A 19,815-nucleotide genomic window follows, 5' to 3' on the forward strand; every position below is an offset into this window, starting at 1 on the left:
GTGCACCAGCAGCCATTAGGGATCAGGACATCAGAACACGTGAGGTCCTGGTTCCTCTCTATTCGGCCCTGGTTAGGCCTCATCTAGAGTATTGCGTCCAGTTCTGGGCTCCGCAATTCAAGAAGGACGCAGACAAGCTGGAGTGTGTTTAGAGGAGTGCAACCAGGATGATCAGGGGTCTGGAAACAAAGCCCAATGAAGAGAGACTGAAAGAACTGGGCATGTTTAGCCTGGAGAAGAGAAGGCTGAGGGGAGACATGATAGCACTCTTCAAATACTTAAAAGATTGTCACACAGAGGAGGGCCAGGATCTCTTCTTGATCCTCCCAGAGTGCAGGACACGGAATAATGGGCTCAAGTTAAAGGAAGCCAGATTCCAGCTGGACATCAGGAAAAACGTCCTGACTGTTAGAGCAGTACGACGATGGAACCAGAGACCTAGGGAGGTTGTGGGCTCTCCCACCCTAGAGGCCTTCAACAGGCAGCTGGACAAGCATCTGTCAGGGATGCTTTAGGGTGGATTCCTGCATTGAGCAGGGGGTTGGACTCGATGGCCTTGTAGGTCCCTTCCAACTCTGCTATTCTATAGTTCTATGATTCTATGATTTCATATCACCCGTATGGAACAGGAGCAGATCATAGAATCATAGAATAGTAGAGTTGGAAGGGGCCTATAAGGCCATCAAGTCTAACCCCCTGCTCAATGAATGAATGTTAGCGGCCCAATTTGGAGCCAGCCTTAACTCCAGTGAGCTATCGGATTCACAAAGAGTCAGACCTAATCTAATGCCTTACATCCTTCCTTGATATTGCTGATTTTACCAGCTACTCCTGCCTGTTTGCCCTTTAAAATAAATAAATAAATACATAAATACTGATAGCTTAACATTTTTGTTTATAATGGAAAGGCAGGGTAACATTTTTAAATAAATAAATGAATAATGTAACGACTGTAAGACTGAGCTGTGAACCAGAAACCCCCCAGTTCAAACCTTGCCTCTGCTACAAATTTGCCTTTGGAGAGCCATCATCTCACAACCTCTATTCCTGTTGGCTCATATTCAGCTTGCAATCTACAACAATTCCAAGATCCTTCTCGTTTGTAGTATTGCTGAAGCTTCCCTGGGCTTTCTGAAAGCTTGACCTTGCATGAAGCAGCAGGCATACAAAACCAGGGCAAACACAGGTCCAGATCCATCGCGTGCAAGATTTTCAGGCACGTTTTCTATGACCACAATGCATCCAGGGATAATGCAAAACGGCCTTCAGATGCTGTGATTTGGTTCCCACCCTTATAAAAACACGAATGGCGAAATCCCAGCTTCCTCACCAAGATTCCAGCAAAGACTTCCCTGCCCCACCCCGGTCCTATGTGAGGCAAAGTTCTGCTCCCTCTCCCCAGCTCCCCATCACCTCTTTCTGTTCGGTCTCTTCCTCGTCCTCGTTAGACTGGTAGCGGGACGTCTCCTCAGAGTAATAGATCTTGTTGCTCGTCAGAACGAAATAGTGCGGACTCCAGGTCTGCCCAAAAGAAGGGTCAAGAGAATGGAGGGTGAAAGGGGCGTGCCAGTTTGTGGGACGTCAGGCAAAGGATGCAAATGGACCCCAAAAAAGGAGTGCAGGATCCCAGAAATGTGAACTGCCCAGACAGCTTTGGCTATGAGCAGGATACAAATGAAATCAACAACAACAATAATTCCATCACAAAACAACTTCCTATGTTGCTAGTCCCTAAATGAAACCATCCGGTGAGGAGAGGGAAAGTGCTCCTCAGAACTTGTCTTTTCCCCCTGCCTACGTCCCCATCAGCACTTCTGGACCAGGCACCCGGACGCAATCCTAGCTGTGCTCCCTGCGGACCCATCTTTCTACTTCTTGCTGCCGCCTTCTTGGGAACCTGTTCTGATCCCATTCCTTGCCTTCGCTGACCAAGGAAGAGAGATGGCCTGGCACAATGGAACTCCACCTTTCAGGCAGTCATGCCCACAAAATGTCTAGACAGCCAGCTTGTGCCCAATATTCTGTGATTCATTTAATTTCAGCATTTATATACCGCTGTATTTGTTATATAGTCGTCATTGCAGAGGACAACAATTTAAAATAACAGAACCTTAATCGTAAAAAAACAAAAAAACAATAGCGTTAAAAACAGTAAAACATTAAAGCAACTAAACAATTTTAAAGGCTGAATTAAAAAAGGTGCGCCTTCACACCCTTTCTGAAGCCCGTAGGTGGTGCGCAAGGGGTGTGCCGGGTGTGCCCAGGCACACCCTAATGTCTCAAGCAATGAGCACCAAATTGAGGGGGGCATTCAGAGGAGGATCGAGATGCAGTGAGAACAGTCCTCTGGCTGCTCTGAAGAAGACACCCCACCCCCCGCTGACAGCACCCTGTTGCTCCCAGCACCAAAAGCAAAAAGGATTTTTTTGCTGGGAGCCTCTCTGCCAGGAGCCACACTTCAAAGAGCCCCCAAAGGCTAACATCGCCTTGTAAGCCCCTTCTCCGGCCAGTGTCACCACAAAGCCCCACCAATTCCGGGCCCTCCCACGGTCAAGCAAGCCGAACGCAGAGTAGTCACCAGTGTCTACAGTGTTTAATAAATAAACGAATAAAAATAATGTCCTTTATGATTGAGTATTCAATAAATGTTCACCTTTAAAAAGATCCCTGTGGGCACATCCTAATGAAATGTGCTGCGCACGCCTACGCTAAAGCCAAGCGAGTGGAATGCATTCCGTGGTTTGGGGGCAACACAAGAGAAAGCCCTTTCATGCACGGCCAATGAACGGGCCTCTTTGGGTAATGGTGCCCTCAAGAGGGTCTCTCCTGCAGATAATAACCAGGCAGATTCATAACAAGACAGGTGGTCCCTTAAAGTGCATCCATATGATAGCCAGCTTTGGAGAGTAGAAATATTCCACCACCACCACCAATTTCTTAGTCTTCAGGGAGGGAAGAACTCACCACAGGGGGATGAAACTGCTGACAATTGTGGAGTCTGGTGTCCAAAGCAGAAGGCCAAAGCCTGTGCTTAATAAGGGACTCTTTTCCTTGGTCTCAGTTCTCTTCAACATGTCAACAAAACAGGGGCTGATGCAATAGCTCAGCGCGTCTGCTGAGGAAAACTGGCAACATGAATACCCCCTTGCCCACACAGATTATCCATCTCAGAAGACCGAGCGAGAGCCTTACGTGGTCAATTGGATCCTCGAGGTAAAGGATGCCATTCTTGATGGAATTGCTGATGTCATTCTCTGAGTAACTGGCCATGGAGACTTCTTCGTAAAGGTTCCCTTCGACCAGTTTCTTGTGCTGCAAGTGGAAGAGAAGGAAATGGCAGAGCAGCGCAGCTGTGCTGGCCGCCTCTTATATCTGATGTGGACAATCGGAGTCGAGGGACACAGAATAAATAAACATGTTATTTCTCTTGGACCTTCTAGATGTTCTCATGACCTACTAGATGTTCAAGGGGGACCAGAGAGGAGAGCCAACGTGGCACATGCAGAAAGCAGGAATAAATGTGCCCAGGGAAACAAATTCAGGACAGATAAAAGGAAGGACTTCTTCCCACAGTGCATAGTTAAGCTATGGAACTCACTACCACAAGATGTAGTGATGGTCACCAATTTGGATGGCTTTAAAAGGGGGTTGGATAAATTCCTGGAGGAGAAGGCTATCCATGGCTACTAGTCCTGATGGGTGCTGTTGCACCATGTCCTGCTTTGTTGGTCGCTGGTCGACAGCTGGTTGGCTACTGTGTGAACCGAGTGCTGGACTAGATGGACCCTCGGTCTGATCCACCTTCAAGGCACTTCTTTCGTTCTTAAACCCAGAGAGCCGGGCAGGATCTACACTACTGCTTGTAAGGGTTTATAATGGTTATGACAACTGTTCAGGCCCAGGACACATTACAAATACCGTTTTCATACTGTTTTCAAAGTGTTATATCCTGCTTGGTGTAGATCGGCCCCAGGTGGCAATGGCAGTACCAAAAGCTGACAAAAGGACCCAGTGAGAAACCGCCCAAGGCAGAGGAAGCCAGGAGGCAGAACATCACAAGCCAGAAGGGGAGTCATCTGGGTGAAGGAGAGGGAGGGGGTGTTCTCCACTGACCCATATAAGACCTTGTGCCAAATTCTTTGATGTTGCCCTGAATTCCTGTCTTGGTACCTTTGTAGAACCAACAAATGGGAACCAAACTCGTCAGATTTGAAAGAACTCTGATGGTTTCTGATCCATTTCCAACCCCAATTCAAGATGCTGGTGCTTACTTTTAAAGCACCACATGATGCTTTAGAGCCAGATATTTGAAGGAATGCGGCTCCCATAGCAATCGGCTCGTACTCTGATGGTCCTCTCCAAGTACCCCTGCCTTCAGATGCGAGGTGAATGATAACCAAGGGAGAGGGCATTTTCGGCCATGGCACCCCACCTGTGGAACTTTCTTCCCAGGAAGGCTCATATGGGACCTGGGCTGCTCTCATTTTGGTGCCAAGTGAGGACCGGTTTAATTTATTTATTTATTTATTACATTTCTATACCACCCAATAGGCGGTTCACAAAAATTAAAAACATTCAAAGTATAAAACAACAGTATAAAATCATACAATAAAATACCAGATAAAAGCTCAACCAGATAAAAACAGCAGCAATGCAAAATTACAAATTTAAAACACCAAGTTAAAATTTATTTGTAGACTGTTAAAATGCTGGGAGAATAAAAAGGTCTTCACCCGGCGTCTAAAAGCATATAACGTAGGTGCCAAGCGAACCTCCTTAGGGAGCTCATTCCACAGCCGGGGTGCCACAGCAGAGAAGGCCCTGCTCCTGGTAGCCACCTGCCTCACTTCCTTTGTCAGGGGCTCCCGGAGAAGGACCCCTGAGGATGACCTTAGGGTCCGGGCAGGTACATATGGGAGGAGGCGTTCCTTCAGATAGCCTGGCCCCAAGCTGTTTAGGGCTTTAAATGTTAATACCAGCACTTTGAATCGGGCCCGGACCTGGACTTAATGACCCCAGGCCTTTTTTTTTTAACTCCCCCAAACCTTTTTTAGTAGAAAAATACAGCTTTTTTGAGAACTTGGTTTTCCTGCTGTTTGTCGATTTGTTCTGATTATATATTGTACTGTATATTTTAATTTTTTTGGTAAATCTTCAAAGAAGGGTGTAATTAATGGATTAATGTATAAATAAATAAATAAATAAATGAGATAAATAATTGCCGAGAGATCCTACTGGATAGAAAGGCAGAGAATAAAAACTTTAAATAAATAATATGTGCCAAGTGCTTCGGACATTCAAAGAGCGCTGTGCAAATGCTAAGTATTAACATCAGGGCTTGACAAATGCAAGAAAACAACACTCTGCATATTTCATAGAATCACAGAATCATAGAATAGCAGAGTTGGAAGGGGCCTACAAGGCCATGGAGTCCAACCCCCTGCTCAGTGCAGGGATCCATCTTAAAGCATCCCTGACAGATGGTTGTCCAGCTGCCTCTTGAATGACTCTAGTGTGAAAGAGCCCACCACCTCCCTAGGTCACTGATTCCATTGTCGTACTGTTCTAACAGTCAGGAAGTTTTTCCTGATGTCCACCCGGAATCTGGCTTCCTTTAACTTCAGCCCGTTATTCCATGTCCTGCACTCTGGGAGGATCGAGAAGAGATCCTGGCCCTCCTCTGTGTGACAACCTTTTAAGTAGTTGAAGAGTGCTCTCATGTCTCCCCTCCATCTTCTCTTCTCCAGGCTAAACATGCCCAGTTCTTTCAGTCTCTCTTCCTAGGGCTTTGTTTCCAGACCCCTGATCATCCTGGTTGCCCTCCTCTGAACACGCTCCAGCTTGTCTGCATCCTTCTTGAATTGTGGAGCCCAGAACTGGACGCAATACTCTAGATGAGGCCTAACCAGGGCCGAATAGAGAGGAACCAGTACCTCACGTGATTTGGAAGCTATACTGGACTTTATGCTGTTAGTTTTACCCTATCCTGTGCCTGCTTACCCTACCCAGTGCTTGTTTGCATTCTCTTCCCCTCCTTATTGTTCTACTATGATTTTATTAGATTGTAAGCCTATGCGGCAGGGTCTTGCGATTTTCTGTTTTACTCTGTACAGCACCATGTACATTGATGGTGCTATATAAATAAATAATAATAATAATAATACTTCTATTAATGCAGCCCAAAATAGCATTGGCCTTTCTTGCAGCCCTATCGCACTGTTGGCTCATATTCAGCTTGCGATCTACAACAATTCCAAGATCCTTCCTTTACCTTGATGAGGATTTTTTTCTTGAGCTGAGCAGGTGAGGGTAGCTGGTCAGCGTTGATGTCCACTGGCTTGGTAAGCAGCATGTCCCCGAAAACCTTCTTGAAGTGGGCGGCCATGTTCCTCTGCTGGACAATACTGCAGTGGTCCTCAATGGAGAGGATGATGGGAAATCTAGAGGGCAAGCACGCGGCGTCAATCTGGCACACCTGAGACTCCCTTGGCATAGTTTATTTATCTAGATAGTCCCACCCACGTGCATGGTGCTTGACAGAGTGCAGGAAGACAGATCTCTGCCCCAAGGAACTTGCAATTCAGTGCCCTGATGCAATATCAGGCAGTTCCATACATTCATGTGCTAAACACACCGCTGGAGTTACCGTAGGACAGGGCTGCAAAGACGCGCCTCCCAAGGCCTGTTTGGTGACCCCCATGACTTACTCAGAGGTGGTGAAGGCGTGTTCCTTGATGGTGTGCAACACGTCCAAGAACTTGATTTTGGAGGTGAGCGTGTGGCCGTGGTAGATGATCGGAAGGTCATCGGGACCATCCCAACAGTCCACTGGGGGCAGAGAGGTTTTAATCTTTGGTTAACTTATAAAGGTTAGGGATGTTTAATCAGTCAGATTAATTGTGTTTAAAACGTCTTACTGACTAAAATAACTTTGCACATGCTCAAGAGGATTCTCACTTATTAGTCTTGCTCCTGTTAGGAGTCTGATGTATTGCACTCCCTCAGAGCATGCACAGAGTGCAAGCACACGTTAGCAGAGACAGAGGTCACTGGCAGCAGGCAGATGTTCACGAAGTGAAGGAACACAGCGTTTTGGACTACTAATCTAAGTTTACTTTACAAGTATTTACATAGAGCATAACATAGTTGAGGAACTTTACACAATAACTCTTCACACAAAATCTCCACACTCTTCAATAACATGTCACATATTAATAGCCTTGTGAGCCAATCATAGTGTCCACATGCAATATGAACACCGGATTGCATCACCGGGATTGTGTTGCTATGCCTCAAGAAAAAACCCATGGGCAAACGGCCTTGGTCAGAGAGCCACATCCTGACGGCTCTCAAAGACCTTGAGATGGCTATCTCAGAGGTTGTTACTTTTGTTCTTCAGTTCCAGAAAAACTTCCACTTAGATATGAACACTTTCAAATCAAATACCTGACAGCTCCGACCCCAAGAGATTCCAGGCCTGAAGCCTGGCTAAAATTAAAACCCACTGTACTTGTTCCTGAAGTAGGCAATGAAAAGATGGCCTTGCACAAAAGGCCACAGACCAGAGTGGTTTCATAGAATCATAGAATAGCAGAGTCGGAAGGGGCCTACAAGGCCATCAAGTCCAACCCCCTGCTCAATGCTCAGGAAAGAAACTGTTGCAAGCTAATTGGACTCAGAACCCCAAAACCAGACTCACATTCTATGCAGCGGCAACCCATCCGGAGGCAGCGGGCGTAGGCTTCCAGGGAGGACTCGCTGGAGAACTGGTCTCCCGTGAGATACCTGCAAGAAGAAGAAGAGAAGGAACGACTGATGTGAAACATGGGGGCGATACCTGCAGGGCCCGCGTCTCGCTACAAAAAGGACACCTACTTTTAGGGCCTCCTTGGCAATGCTCCAAACAGGGTGGCCCACAGCTGGAGTCAAGCGATCTATCTAATGATAAAATCTATGGAATGGCATGGATACAAAAAACCATCCCTGCCATCCGTTAGACCACATCAACCAAGCATCCCCCTGGTTTGGAGAATATGATTAAGCCAGTACCGTGGTTCCAGGTTTGTAGCCGTGCAAAGCTTCAGAGGTCCCCTGCTTAGCCAGACCCACACTGCCCCCTTCCCTATAACCCACAAAGCCTGGAATCATGAGCCAATTATCGGATTGCCCAGGGAAACTCTTACGTGTTATGAGAAGACGAGATCCAGTACTGAGATAAAGGGTAATTCATTTCATCTGGTACCACCCGCTCATACTTGGAGTCGATGGCCATGTTTTCTTTGGAGAACAGGAACGTCAGGAACTGTGAGGGGTCGGGAGAAAGAAAACACAGTGAGGGAACTGGTGAACTAGGGTGGGGTAGGAAATGGGATGAGAAAGGCAGGTGAATGAAAGGCAACGCAGTCTGACTGGCTGGGCACATGGCCGGGCTAGCAGTTAGCGAGTTGTTAGTTATGTGCCTTCAAGTCGGCTTCAACTTATGGCGACCCTATAAATCAGCGACCTCCATTGGCATCTGTTGTTCACCCCCCTATTCAGATCTTGTAACTTCAGATCTTGTCACACAGAGGAGGGCCAGGATCTCTTCTCGATCCTCCCAGAGTGCAGGACACGGAATAACGGGCTCAAGTTACAGGAAGCCAGATTCCAGCTGGACATCAGGAAAAACTTCCTGACTGTTAGAGCAGTGCGACATTGGAACCAGTTACCCAGGGTGTTTGTGGGCTCTCCCACACTAGAGGCCTTCAAGAGGCAGCTGGACAGCCATCTGTCAGGGATGCTTTGTGATATGGCTGCAAGAAAGGCCAATGCTATTTTGGCCTGCATTAATAGAAGTATAGCTTCCAAATCACGTGAGGTCCTGGTTCCTCTCTATTCGGCCCTGGTTAGGCCTCATCTAGAATATTGCATCCAGTTCTGGGCTCCACAATTCGAGAAGGACACAGACAAGCTGGAGCGGGTTCAGAGGAGGGCAACCAGGATGATCGGGGGTCTGGAAACAAAGCCCTATGAAGAGAGACTGAAAGAACTGGGCATGTTTAGGCTGGAGAAGAGAAGATTGAGGGGAGACATGAGAGCACTCTTCAACTACTTAAAAGGTTGTCACACAGAGGAGGGCCAGGATCTCTTCTCGATCCTCCCAGAGTGCAGGATACGGAATAACGGGCTGAAGTTAAAGGAAGCCAGATTCCGGCTGGACATCAGGAAAAACTTCCTGACTGTTAGAACAGTACGACAATGGAATCAGTGACCTAGGGAGGTGGTGGGCTCTTTCACACTAGAGTCATTCAAGAGGCAGCTGGACAGCCATCTGTCAGGGATGCTTTAAGATGGATCCCTGCACTGAGCAGGGGGTTGGACTCGATGGCCTTGTAGGCCCCTTCCAACTCTGCTATTCTAGGATTCTAGGATTCTATGTCCGTATCTTCCTTTACGGAGTCCATCCATCTCTTCCGTGTTCTTCCTCTTTTCCTTCTGCCTTCTGTTTTTCACAGCACAATTGTCTTTTTCTAACGAATCGTTTCTTCTCATTCTATGCTGCGCTGCCAACCTAGCTGGAATTGAGCACAATCCCCACGGCTATGAACCGCCGCCTCTCTACAGAAGGCGATGCAGAAAGATGCTGCAATTTGCTTTTAACGAGGGGATTAGACCAATTCGTGCACGAGGGGTCTAACCATGGCTTTAAGGAACCCCCAAGCCCTGAGGCAGGATAGCTCTGAATGCCAGCTGTTGGGGGGGCAACAGCTGGAACAGGACAGCGCCGTCATAGAATCACAGAATAGCAGAGTTGGAAGGGGCCTACAAGGCCATCGAGTCCAACCCCCTGCTCAATGCAGGAATCCACCTTAAAACATCCCTGACAGATGGTTGTCCAGCTGCCTCTTGAAGGCCTCTAGTGTGGGAGAGCTGCAGCTCGTGCAAAATACAGCGGCCAGATTGATTTCGGGAACCAGAAGGTTCGACCATATAACACCTGCTCTGGTCCGCTTGCACTGGCTGCCTGTATGTTTCCGAGCCCAATTCAAGGTGCTGGTTTTGACCTATAAAGCCTTACACGGCTTGGGACCACAATACCTGATGGAACGCCTCTCCCGACGTGAATATACCCAGTCACTATGTTCAACATCTAAGGTCTTCCTCTAGGTGCCTACTCTGAGAGAGGCTCGGAGTATGGCAACGAGGGACAGGGCCTTTTCGGTGGTGGCCCCCAGACTATGGAACAATCTCCCTGATGAGGCTCACCTGGCGCCAACGCTGCTATCTTTCCGGCACCAGGTTAAGACTTTCCTCTTTGCCCAGGCATATGGCGGCACATTTAATCACCCGCATGTTTAGTTTTTTAACGGTTTTTAATGCTTTATGTGTTTATGTTCTGTGTTTTAGAATTTTAAATTTTGTATACTTGTTTTTATTTCAATTTTAGAATTTTAGAATTTCTGTAAACCACCCAGAGAGCCCTGGCTATGGGAGCGGTATATAAGTGCAAGCAATAAATAAATAAATAAATAACGCGTCACCCACCTCATCCAGCTGGAAGAAAGGTTCTGTCATATCGCTGAAGGGATCCCGCAGGTAGCTGCACATGTACTCCCGGACTTTGGCGACGTCACTAGCCCACGGCTCCTAGAGAGAAGGAAGGGAGTGCAGGATTACAAGGAGGATCTCTATCCAGCCCTTCTGCAATGGCAGTGGGTAGTGGTGGTGGAGGAGACGATGGGGTCACTCTCTCCAGGCTGAAAAGACATCCTGTGCTTGCTTTAACATGAAGAATGCAACCCTTGCTTCGTGGCTCGGGTGAGATTTATTTTTTGATTTGATTTATTTTATTACATTTTTATACCGCCCAATAGCCGAAGCTCTCTGGGCGGTTTACAAAAATTAAAATCATAATAAAACCATCGACAGGTTAAAAGCACAAATACAAAATACAGTATAAAAAGCACAACCAGGATAAAAACCACGCAGCAAAATTGATTTAAGATTAAAATACAGAGTTAGAAGAGTAAAATTTAAATTTAAGTTAAAATTAAGTGTTAAAATACTGAGAGAATAAAAAGGTCTTCAGCTGGCGATGAAAAGAGTACAGTGAAGGCGCCAGGCGGACCTCTCTGGGGAGCTCGTTCCACCACCGGGGTGCCACAGCGGAGAAAGCCCTCCTCCTAGTAGCCACCTGCCTCGCTTCCTTTGGCAGGGGCTCACGGAGAAGGGCGCCTGAAAATGACCTTAGGGTCCGGGCAGGTACATATGGGAGGAGGCATTCCTTCAGATAACCTGGCCCCAACCCGTTGAGGGCTTTGAATGTTATTATTATTATTATTATTTATTTATATAGCACCATCAATGTACATGGTGCTGTACAGATTACACAGTAAATAGCAAGACCCTGCCGCATAGGCTTACAATCTAATAAAGTTGTAGTAAACAATAAGGAGGGAAAGAGAATGCAAACAGGCACAGGGAAGTGTAAACAGGCACCGGGTGGGGTGAAGCTAACAGTATAGAGTCCGAACAAACTCAATATTTAAAAGCTATAGGGAAAAGAAAAGTTTTTAGCTGAGTTTTAAAAGCTGTGATTGAGTTTGTAGTTCTCAAGTGTTCTGGAAGAGCGTTCCAGGTTTAAGGGGCAGCAGAAGAAAAAGGACGAAGCCGAGTAAGGGAAGTGGAGGTCCTTGGGCAGGCGAGAAGCATGGCATCAGAGGAGCGGAGAGCACGAGCGGGGCAATAGTGTGAGATGAGAGAGGAGAGATAGGCAGGAGCTAGACCGTGAAAAGCTTTGAAGGTCAACAGGAGAAGTTTATATTGGATTCTGGAGTGAATTGGAAGCCAATGAAGAGATTTCAGAAGTGGAGTGACATGGTCAGAGCGGCGGGCCAAGAAGATGATCTTAGTGGCAGAGTGGTGAACAGAGACCAGCGGACTGATGTGAGACGAGGGAAGGCCAGAGAGAAGAAGGTTGCAGTAGTCCAACCGAGAGATAACCAGTGCGTGAACGAGAGTCTTGGCAGAAGAGACAGTCAAAAATGGTCGAATCCTGGCAACATTATACAGGAAGAAACGACAGGATTTAGCTACTGCCTCGATATGAGGAATAAAGGAGAGCGAGGAATCAAATATAAAGCCAAGACTACGAGCTTCCTTGACCGGAGTAAGCGTGACATCGTTGACAGTAAGAGAGAATGAGAGGTGAGGAGAAGGTTTAGGAGGAAAACAAGCAGTTCAGTTTTTGCCATATTAAGTTTCAAACGACGATGAAGCAGCCAGGCTGAGATATCTGAAAGACATGCTGAGATACGATCGTGAATCGGGCCCGGACCTGGACTGGCAGCCAATGAAGTTGTAAAAGGACTGGCGTAATGTGATCTCGCCGGCCAGTCCCTGTTAGTAAACGGGCTGCCCTGTTTTGTACCAGCTGAAGCTTCCATACATTATTACATTACATTACATTATTACATTATTTGTTTTATATTTTTGCAGCACTAGCCCACCCTTTCAGGGTGGCATACATGGTCCCCCCATTTTATCCATGTGAGGTAGGTTAGGCTGAGAGAGCCTGTGACTGGCCCAAGGTCTCCCAGTGAGCTTCATGGCTAAACAGAGTTTTGAATCTTGGCCTCTCCGCCCCTAATCTGACCTCCTAACGACGACGTCACACTGGCTACCCAGAGGGACTTGGCAGCTCGCGCTGTTCCTCAGCCTCCACAGCTATTTTATCTTTACTGCGTGTGGTACTATTCAGCCCAGTAAAAGATCCCATCCACAGCGTGGTTCTGGTGCTGGTGGCTGGCTCTTGCATGGAATATTCTTGCAGGCCCTCTCATTGTTCACCACTGGGGTTTTTTAAAAATCACAGAGGCTGAGCAGCAGCCCTGACAGAGACGCATACACCCCACAAGGAACTGAATAGGCTCCGTCGCCAAGCAAAAGGTTCCGAAATTGGTGGTGGTGATGGGTGGGTGGGGGGCGGTGTGGCAGTTCTGCCAGAGCGGGAGGCAGATGCTGGTGCTTGCAATTAAAGGAAGAGGAAGACGAGGAAATAGTATAGAGTTACATGACTGTATCTGTGACGCTGCAGCTAATCTAAGGAATAACTTTTAAAAATTCACAACCAACATCATGGACAAGGCAGCAAGAGGAGCTGTGATGCTCATCACTAGCGGCATGACAGACCAGTATGTGTGGGGTTGGGGTGGATGCTGCAGCTGGATCCTACATTGCAGAGTCTGCACTGAGCAAGCGGTTGGACTAGATGACCTTCAATAGCCCTTCCAACTCTATGGAAAGCCCAAAGTCTCAATACGCTATATTTACTGTTGGAACCAAAAAGGCCTCAAGTATCATAACAACTAACTTTCAGTTACTAATGATAAAGAGTTTTTCATAGAATCTTAGAATCAGAAGAGTAGAATTGGAAGGGGCCTCTAAGGCCATCGAGTCCAACCCCCTGCTCAATGCAGGAATCCACCTTCAAGCATCCCTGACAGATAGTTGTCCAGCTGCCTCTTGAAGGCCTCTAGTGTGGGAGAGCCCACAACCTCCCTGGGTAGCTGGTTCCATTGTCGTACTGCTCTAACAGTCAGGAGGTTTTTCCTGATGTCCAGCTGGAATCTGGCTTCCTGTAACTTGAGCCCATGATTCCGTGTCCTGCACTCTGGGAGGATCGAGAAGAGATCCAAGCAGGACACGGAATAACGGGCTCAAGTTAAAGGAAGCCAGATTCCAGCTGGACATCAGGTAAAACTTCCTGACTGTTAGAGCAGTACGGCAATGGAATCAGTTACCTAGGGAGGTTGTGGGCTCTCCCACACTAGAGGCATTCAAGAGGCAGCTGGACAACCATCTGTCAGGGATGCTTTAGGGTGGATGAGCAGGGGGTTGGACTCAATGGCCTTGTAGGCCCCTTCCAACTCTGCTATTCTATTATCCTATGATTCTTTTGATGGAAAGGGTTAGCCACATATAGCAGAAGATCTCGCAATCCCATTTTTCTGCCATCTCAGCAAAATAAGTGCCCCCCAGTTTGAAAGTACCTTCTGATCATACTGCAGGAACTTCTGGAAGTCATACAACGTGATCTGGCAGAGTTCTGGCCTGTCCACATTTCTGAGAAGACAGTCAAAGAGTCAAGAGTGTGATCACAAAATCTACGTGGAATATATACATACAGACACAGCCTTTGTTTATGTCTCTACATGCAGGTCAGATGCCAGAACTAGAACTGAAGGGGCCAGGCATTATTATATTTATCTGTACCCTTTGGCCTGTCTTTCAAATACTTGCATTTAGCTAAATGGCTCTAAAAGGGAATCAGATGTATTGCTGGAGGGAAGGTCTCTCATAGTCATAATGGCCATATAGAACCTCCATGTTCAGAGACAGTCTACTCCTGAATACCAGCCACTGGGAAGCCACAGTGGGGCAGGAGTATTGCCAGGGCCGGTGCTACCATAGAGGCCACTCAGGCAGCCGCCTAGAGCGCCAAGGTAAGGGGGGCGACGAATGCCGCACCCGGAAGCAGCTCTCCCACAGTGGCTCTGAAAGGGTGGCTTCCGGGCGCGCTGTTCTGAAGCCGCCCACAAGCCTCAGTGTCCTGGCTTCGCTTCGGCTGGGTGGCGAAGCGAAGGCAGGATGCTGGGGCAGGCAGGCGGCTTCAGAACAGCGTGCCCGGAAGTCGCTGTCCCAGAGTGGCTTTTGGCTGGGTGTGCCATTCTGAAGCCCCCCCCTGCCAGCCCCCCCACCCCAGCGTCCTGACTTCGCTTTGGCTGGGCGCCCACCCTGTTGAAGTGAAGCCACACCCACCCACCCACCCCACCCCAGCGTCCTGGCTTCGCTTTAGCTGGGTGGGCGCCCAGCCGAAGCGAAGCCAGAACGCTGGGGTGGGGGGGCAGGCGGGCAGCTTCAGAAAGGCACACCCGGAAGTTGCTCTCCCAGAGCGGCTTCCGGACGGGTGTGCCATTCCGACGACGCCCCCAACCCCCAACCCCAGCGTCCTGGCTTCGCTTCGGCTGGGCGGGCGAGATGGCTCCCTGCGCCCAGGTACGCTGGGGTGGGGGTGGGTGAAAGCAGCTCACCTGCCTAGGGTGCAAAATAGTCTGGCACCGGCCCTGACTATTGCCTTCAACCCCCCACTTCTGGGCAGTGCAGAGACTTCTGGCCGGCCCCGGTTGGAGACAGGAAGTGGGACTAGCTGAATCTACTTTCATCTTCGTCAGAATTAATAGAGGACTACAATCAGGTAGATGCGGCTAAGTGTGGACCTGCAGTAGATCCACCAAGACTGAAGATAGCAGTTTAACAATTGAGGAGCTTGGTAAAAAGATATCAGCAAACTATACACATGCAACCCAGCCCATGTCGAACCTTCTTAAGTAGAATTGAAAAACCACAACATCCTAAGAGCACATCCCAGCCACATCCCATTCTTAAACGGTTGTTCTTTACAATGATTGGGACATACATATCATGGAAATAGAAGGATATTACAGTACCCTGTTACAGTATACCTCTCCTCATATGTACTGTTGTTTTTAAATGGACACCGTTGTTTTTATACTGTTTCTTTTATGTTTTTGATGGTTTTAAATTTTGTATACTTTTTTTAACGTTCACTGTTTTTCACTTTTGTAAACCGCCCAGAGAGCTTCGGCTGTGGGGGCGGTATATAAATTAAATAAATAATAAATAAATAAATACTTTGATCTGATCAGTCAAGGCAAATCTTATGCTCTTAGACAACCTTTATCGTCTTTGACGCTGCCCTTGGAATCTTTACAAGCTTGTAAAGGTTTCAAGGCCCTTCCTGAGCTGTGCTTCCCTTTCCATTTGAACATATGCACGAAGAGGAAGGAAATTGTCTCAAAGTGAGCTGTTCTGGCCTAGGAAAGAGAAGGGTGTCTCATACTTACCGTAAAGGGAAGGACAATTCCAGCTGTTCAATTATCTGAAATGCAGAGGAGTGACACAACCGTCAACAATGCAGTTAAGATGGTTACTTAAACCAATCAGTAGGACTGAACAATTAAAGCTTTCAGAACAGATGTTTAAACCAGTCAATTGGGAATATCACCAGTGATGTGAAAATGAGTTGTTTTTTACAAGTATTTTCCTTGGGCAAAGGAATAAAGAGCCAAGTTAAGAAAATCATATGCATCCCAGGCACATCTGTCAAAGGACTTTGAGGGAAAGAGACTCTTTTCTTAGTGCTCAGGAAATAGGCCTAACCCTTTTCCCCTTTAAGGAAGTGATGTCCAACGCTTCTGGACATTATTATAGCAGAACTGTGCTCTTTCTGCAGGCCAACTCTATGCCTCAGTTCAATCCAGCTGTCCCCTCCATTTAAGAATGGAGTCTGGCTATTGAATATAGCGCCACTTCCAAAAAAAAAAATCCCTATGTTGGATCTCTGCAACTCTAACTTTGAACTACTTTGCAAACCACTCTCTAGATACACGCTTGTGGACCAGTCTGGTGTCCTGACTACTGAATGATTAATTGATTGATTTCTAAAATGTATGTCCTGCCCTTCAATGTCTAATCAGCATTCCCATGTGGCTTACTAAAGAGTAAGAAGTATAAACATTACAAAACAAAACAAAAACTACAGCACAGCACAGAATAAAAATGCCAATCATAAAAACTCAGAGCTGCTGGGAAGTTAAAAACTTTAAAAGACTTGTCTATCTGTTGCAGGAACTCTACCAAGGTTCTTACCGATTTCTGGGCGTCAAACATCAAGTTTTTATAGAAGTGTGCAAAGTGGCTGAAGTTAATTTCGGTGCGGACTTCTACCTCCTGTTCAGACAGAGGAGAAAAAGGAAGGAGTTAATGAGACTTCCCTTGGCTGCAGGAACTCTTCCAAGGTTCTTACCGATTTCTGGGCGTCAAACATCAGGTTTTTATAGAAGTGTGCTACCCTCAAATAACCAACAAGCCCTGCTACCTGAGTTCACACGACATACCAATCCACACCAACTAGAGTAATGAGGCAAATTCTGCCAGCACACATTTATTTATTTATTATTTATTTATTTAAAATATTTATATCCCGCCCTATGTCACTAAGATCTCAGGGCAGCGTACAGATAAAAACATACAATATAAAACAATAAATATACACAGTTAAAAACAAATTAAACCGTGATCCAAGTTAAAACAATATATAATTTAAAAGCAATAGATACAGTTAGAACAGTTAAAACAATGTGCCAGTGAGTTTAACCATCAAAGGCTTTGTTTAAAAGCCATGTTTTTACTTGGCGTCGAAATGAAATCAATGTTGGTGCCAATCGGGCCTCCAAGGGGAGGGCATTCCACAGCCAGGGTGCCACAACAGAGAAAGCCCTCTCCCTTGTCCCATCATAACGTATATGTTGCATTGGTGGGATGCGGAGAAGGGCTCCTCCAACAGATCTAAGGTCTCGGGCAGGCATGGTGGGGGAAATAAGCCACCATGGCTTATTTCCCTTGCTGTGATCGTGTGAACTTGGTCAATGAGTCCTACACTCTTCTGTTAACAGAGCAGAGCAGATTGAACGAGAGGGAGAAAGGGGTGGGGTGGGGTCTTCTTACCAGAAGCTTGTCCCGCAGGAACCTCATGTTAGGCACGCGGTAGTTGACCTGGGGGAGCATGGCCTTCAGATCCTTGGGTGTGATGCTGCAACACAGAGAAAGAGAAGAAAGATGACTATGGAATCAGGGGTGTGCGTGGATATGTGAATGCATGTTCATATCGTTATCCATATCTTCTTCCGTGGACCATTGAGAACGAACTAATTCTTGTGCCACGTGCCCAAAATTATGTCATTGTATCCTCAGAGTTCTTTTAAAACTCAGATTAATATACACGCCACTCCCAGATCCATATTGGTGATGTCCATTAGAATTCACTTGAGCCAAAACAATGTACAGAAAGGGTGAGAAAGTCTCCAGGGCACGCAGGTGGGTTCCAAACCTGCAGGGATAAAGCCACGCACAAAACTCTACCGCTGCTGTAGTTTGTCTACGCAGAGCCAAACTAAGATGGCTGCATGCAGAGACCTCTCGTCGCATGAGAGGGCTGCTTTACAGAGAGGCCTTGTCCAGGTTTGAGCACGGTGGCACAAGTGGAGACAGACGTCGCTCAGGGGCACTGCACCCGCTTCGTATCCAGAAGGGACCACTTTCAATCCCTGGCATCGCCAGTTAGAAGAATCAGGTAACAGGTGATGGCGTGGAGAGCCATCACCTGAGGTCACGGAGAGCCACTGCCAGTCAGCACAATATACCGTCTCACCACTGCCCAGCAGCTTGGTCAACCTGTGCATTTCTTCTTAAGACTGGAAATGGGGTTGGGCAGAGGGTGGTCAGACCCCCTAGTCAGCCTCAAGACACGCCCACCTGGTTCCCTCCTTCCTCCTGACTTTAAGGTCCAGAGGCAAGGAGGAACTTGCAATCAGATTACTGGAGCGGGAGGTGGGGGGAAGAAAAATGGGGTTGCACTCCCCCTGAAGGAGCAGGTTCGTAACTTGGGGGTTCTCCTAGAACCATCTCTGTCACTTGAGGCTCAGGTGGCCTTGGTGGCACAGAGTGCTTTCTACCCACTTCAGTTGGTGGCCCAGCTACGCCCCCATCTGGACAGGGATAACCTAGCTTCAGTTGTCCATACTTTGGTAACTTCCAAATTAGATTACTGCAATGCCCTCTACATGGGGCAGCCTTTGAAGACGGTCTGGAAGCTGCAGCTTGTGCAAAATGCGGCAGCCAGATTGATAGCTGGAACAGGGAGGTTTGAACATATAACACCGATTCTGGCCCGCTTGCATTGGCTGCCTATATGTTTCCAAGCCCAATTCAAGGTGCTGGTTTTAACCTATAAAGCCCTACATGGCTTGGGACCGCAATACCTGATGGAACGCCTCTCCCGACATGAACCTACCTGTACACTGTGCTCAACATCTAAGGTCCTCCTCCGAGTGCCTACTCCGAGGGAAGCTCGGAGGATGGCAACAAGGGAGAGGGCCTTTTCAGTGGTGGCCCCCTGACTGTGGAATGATCTCCCCGGTGAGGCTCGCCTGGCGCCAACATTGTTATCTTTTCGGCGCCAGGACAGGTCAAGACTTTTCTCTTCTCCCAGGCATTTTAACAGCATTTAACAATGTTAAGTTTGTTTTTAATGGACCCCAGAACTGTTGTTTTTAAATGGATACTGTTGTTTTTATACTGTTTTTTATGTTTTTAAAATTTTGTATACTTTTAATGTTGACTATTTTTAATTGCTGTAAACCGCCCAGAGAGCTTCGGCTGTGGGGCGGTATATAAATGTAATTAAATAAATAAATAAATAAATAAATAAGATAAAAAGAGGGGGACACTCAGCCAAGTGGAGCAGGCGATGCGTATCCATTCCCGGCACTACTATTTCGAACCCTGCAATAAACCCTTCAAAGCCCTCAAGATAAGGCACATTATTAAATCAAACTAAAGTACAATTGAGTTTCAATGCAGCAAGAGGAGCTGAAGGCCTCCAGGAATGCATGATGGAATGGACTATCTCCAACACTGAAGAGTGTTTAATCCACCCAGAAATCCTGAGGACCACAGCAAGGCAGGTGGATAATTTTGCATGCTGTTGCTTAAGCATGCAGCAGAGAGCTCCGGCTATTGGGTGGTATAGAAATGTAATAAATAAATAAATAAATAAATAAATAAATAAATAAATAAATAAATAAGTTACATTGAATAGGAACATCAGAATTGCCCTGATGCTGGATCAGACCAAGGGTCCATCTAGTCCAGCACTCTGTTCCCACAGAGACCAACCAGCTGTCCACCAGGGAC

At 47.1% G+C, this 19,815-nt stretch overlaps 1 protein-coding gene across 1 annotated transcript in view; it reads right to left on the reverse strand.

Annotated features, from left to right (window-relative positions):
* The window catches only part of LOC134401875 (1-phosphatidylinositol 4,5-bisphosphate phosphodiesterase gamma-1-like), a 108,824-nt gene that overhangs the window by 33,356 nt on the left and 55,653 nt on the right, over positions 1 to 19,815 (reverse strand). The window contains exons 5-15 of the mRNA XM_063131195.1: positions 17,569 to 17,653; positions 16,711 to 16,791; positions 15,906 to 15,940; positions 14,031 to 14,103; positions 10,525 to 10,626; positions 8,184 to 8,302; positions 7,700 to 7,785; positions 6,708 to 6,828; positions 6,272 to 6,440; positions 3,193 to 3,312; positions 1,414 to 1,521 (exon numbers count right to left, since the gene is read on the reverse strand). Coding sequence (XP_062987265.1) covers positions 1,414 to 1,521; positions 3,193 to 3,312; positions 6,272 to 6,440; positions 6,708 to 6,828; positions 7,700 to 7,785; positions 8,184 to 8,302; positions 10,525 to 10,626; positions 14,031 to 14,103; positions 15,906 to 15,940; positions 16,711 to 16,791; positions 17,569 to 17,653 — 1,099 coding nt within the window. The remainder of the gene's footprint in view (positions 1 to 1,413; positions 1,522 to 3,192; positions 3,313 to 6,271; positions 6,441 to 6,707; positions 6,829 to 7,699; positions 7,786 to 8,183; positions 8,303 to 10,524; positions 10,627 to 14,030; positions 14,104 to 15,905; positions 15,941 to 16,710; positions 16,792 to 17,568; positions 17,654 to 19,815) is intronic.

Source organism: Elgaria multicarinata, chromosome 7 (assembly GCF_023053635.1).
Source record: "Elgaria multicarinata webbii isolate HBS135686 ecotype San Diego chromosome 7, rElgMul1.1.pri, whole genome shotgun sequence".
NCBI classification, from domain to species: domain Eukaryota; kingdom Metazoa; phylum Chordata; class Lepidosauria; order Squamata; family Anguidae; genus Elgaria; species Elgaria multicarinata.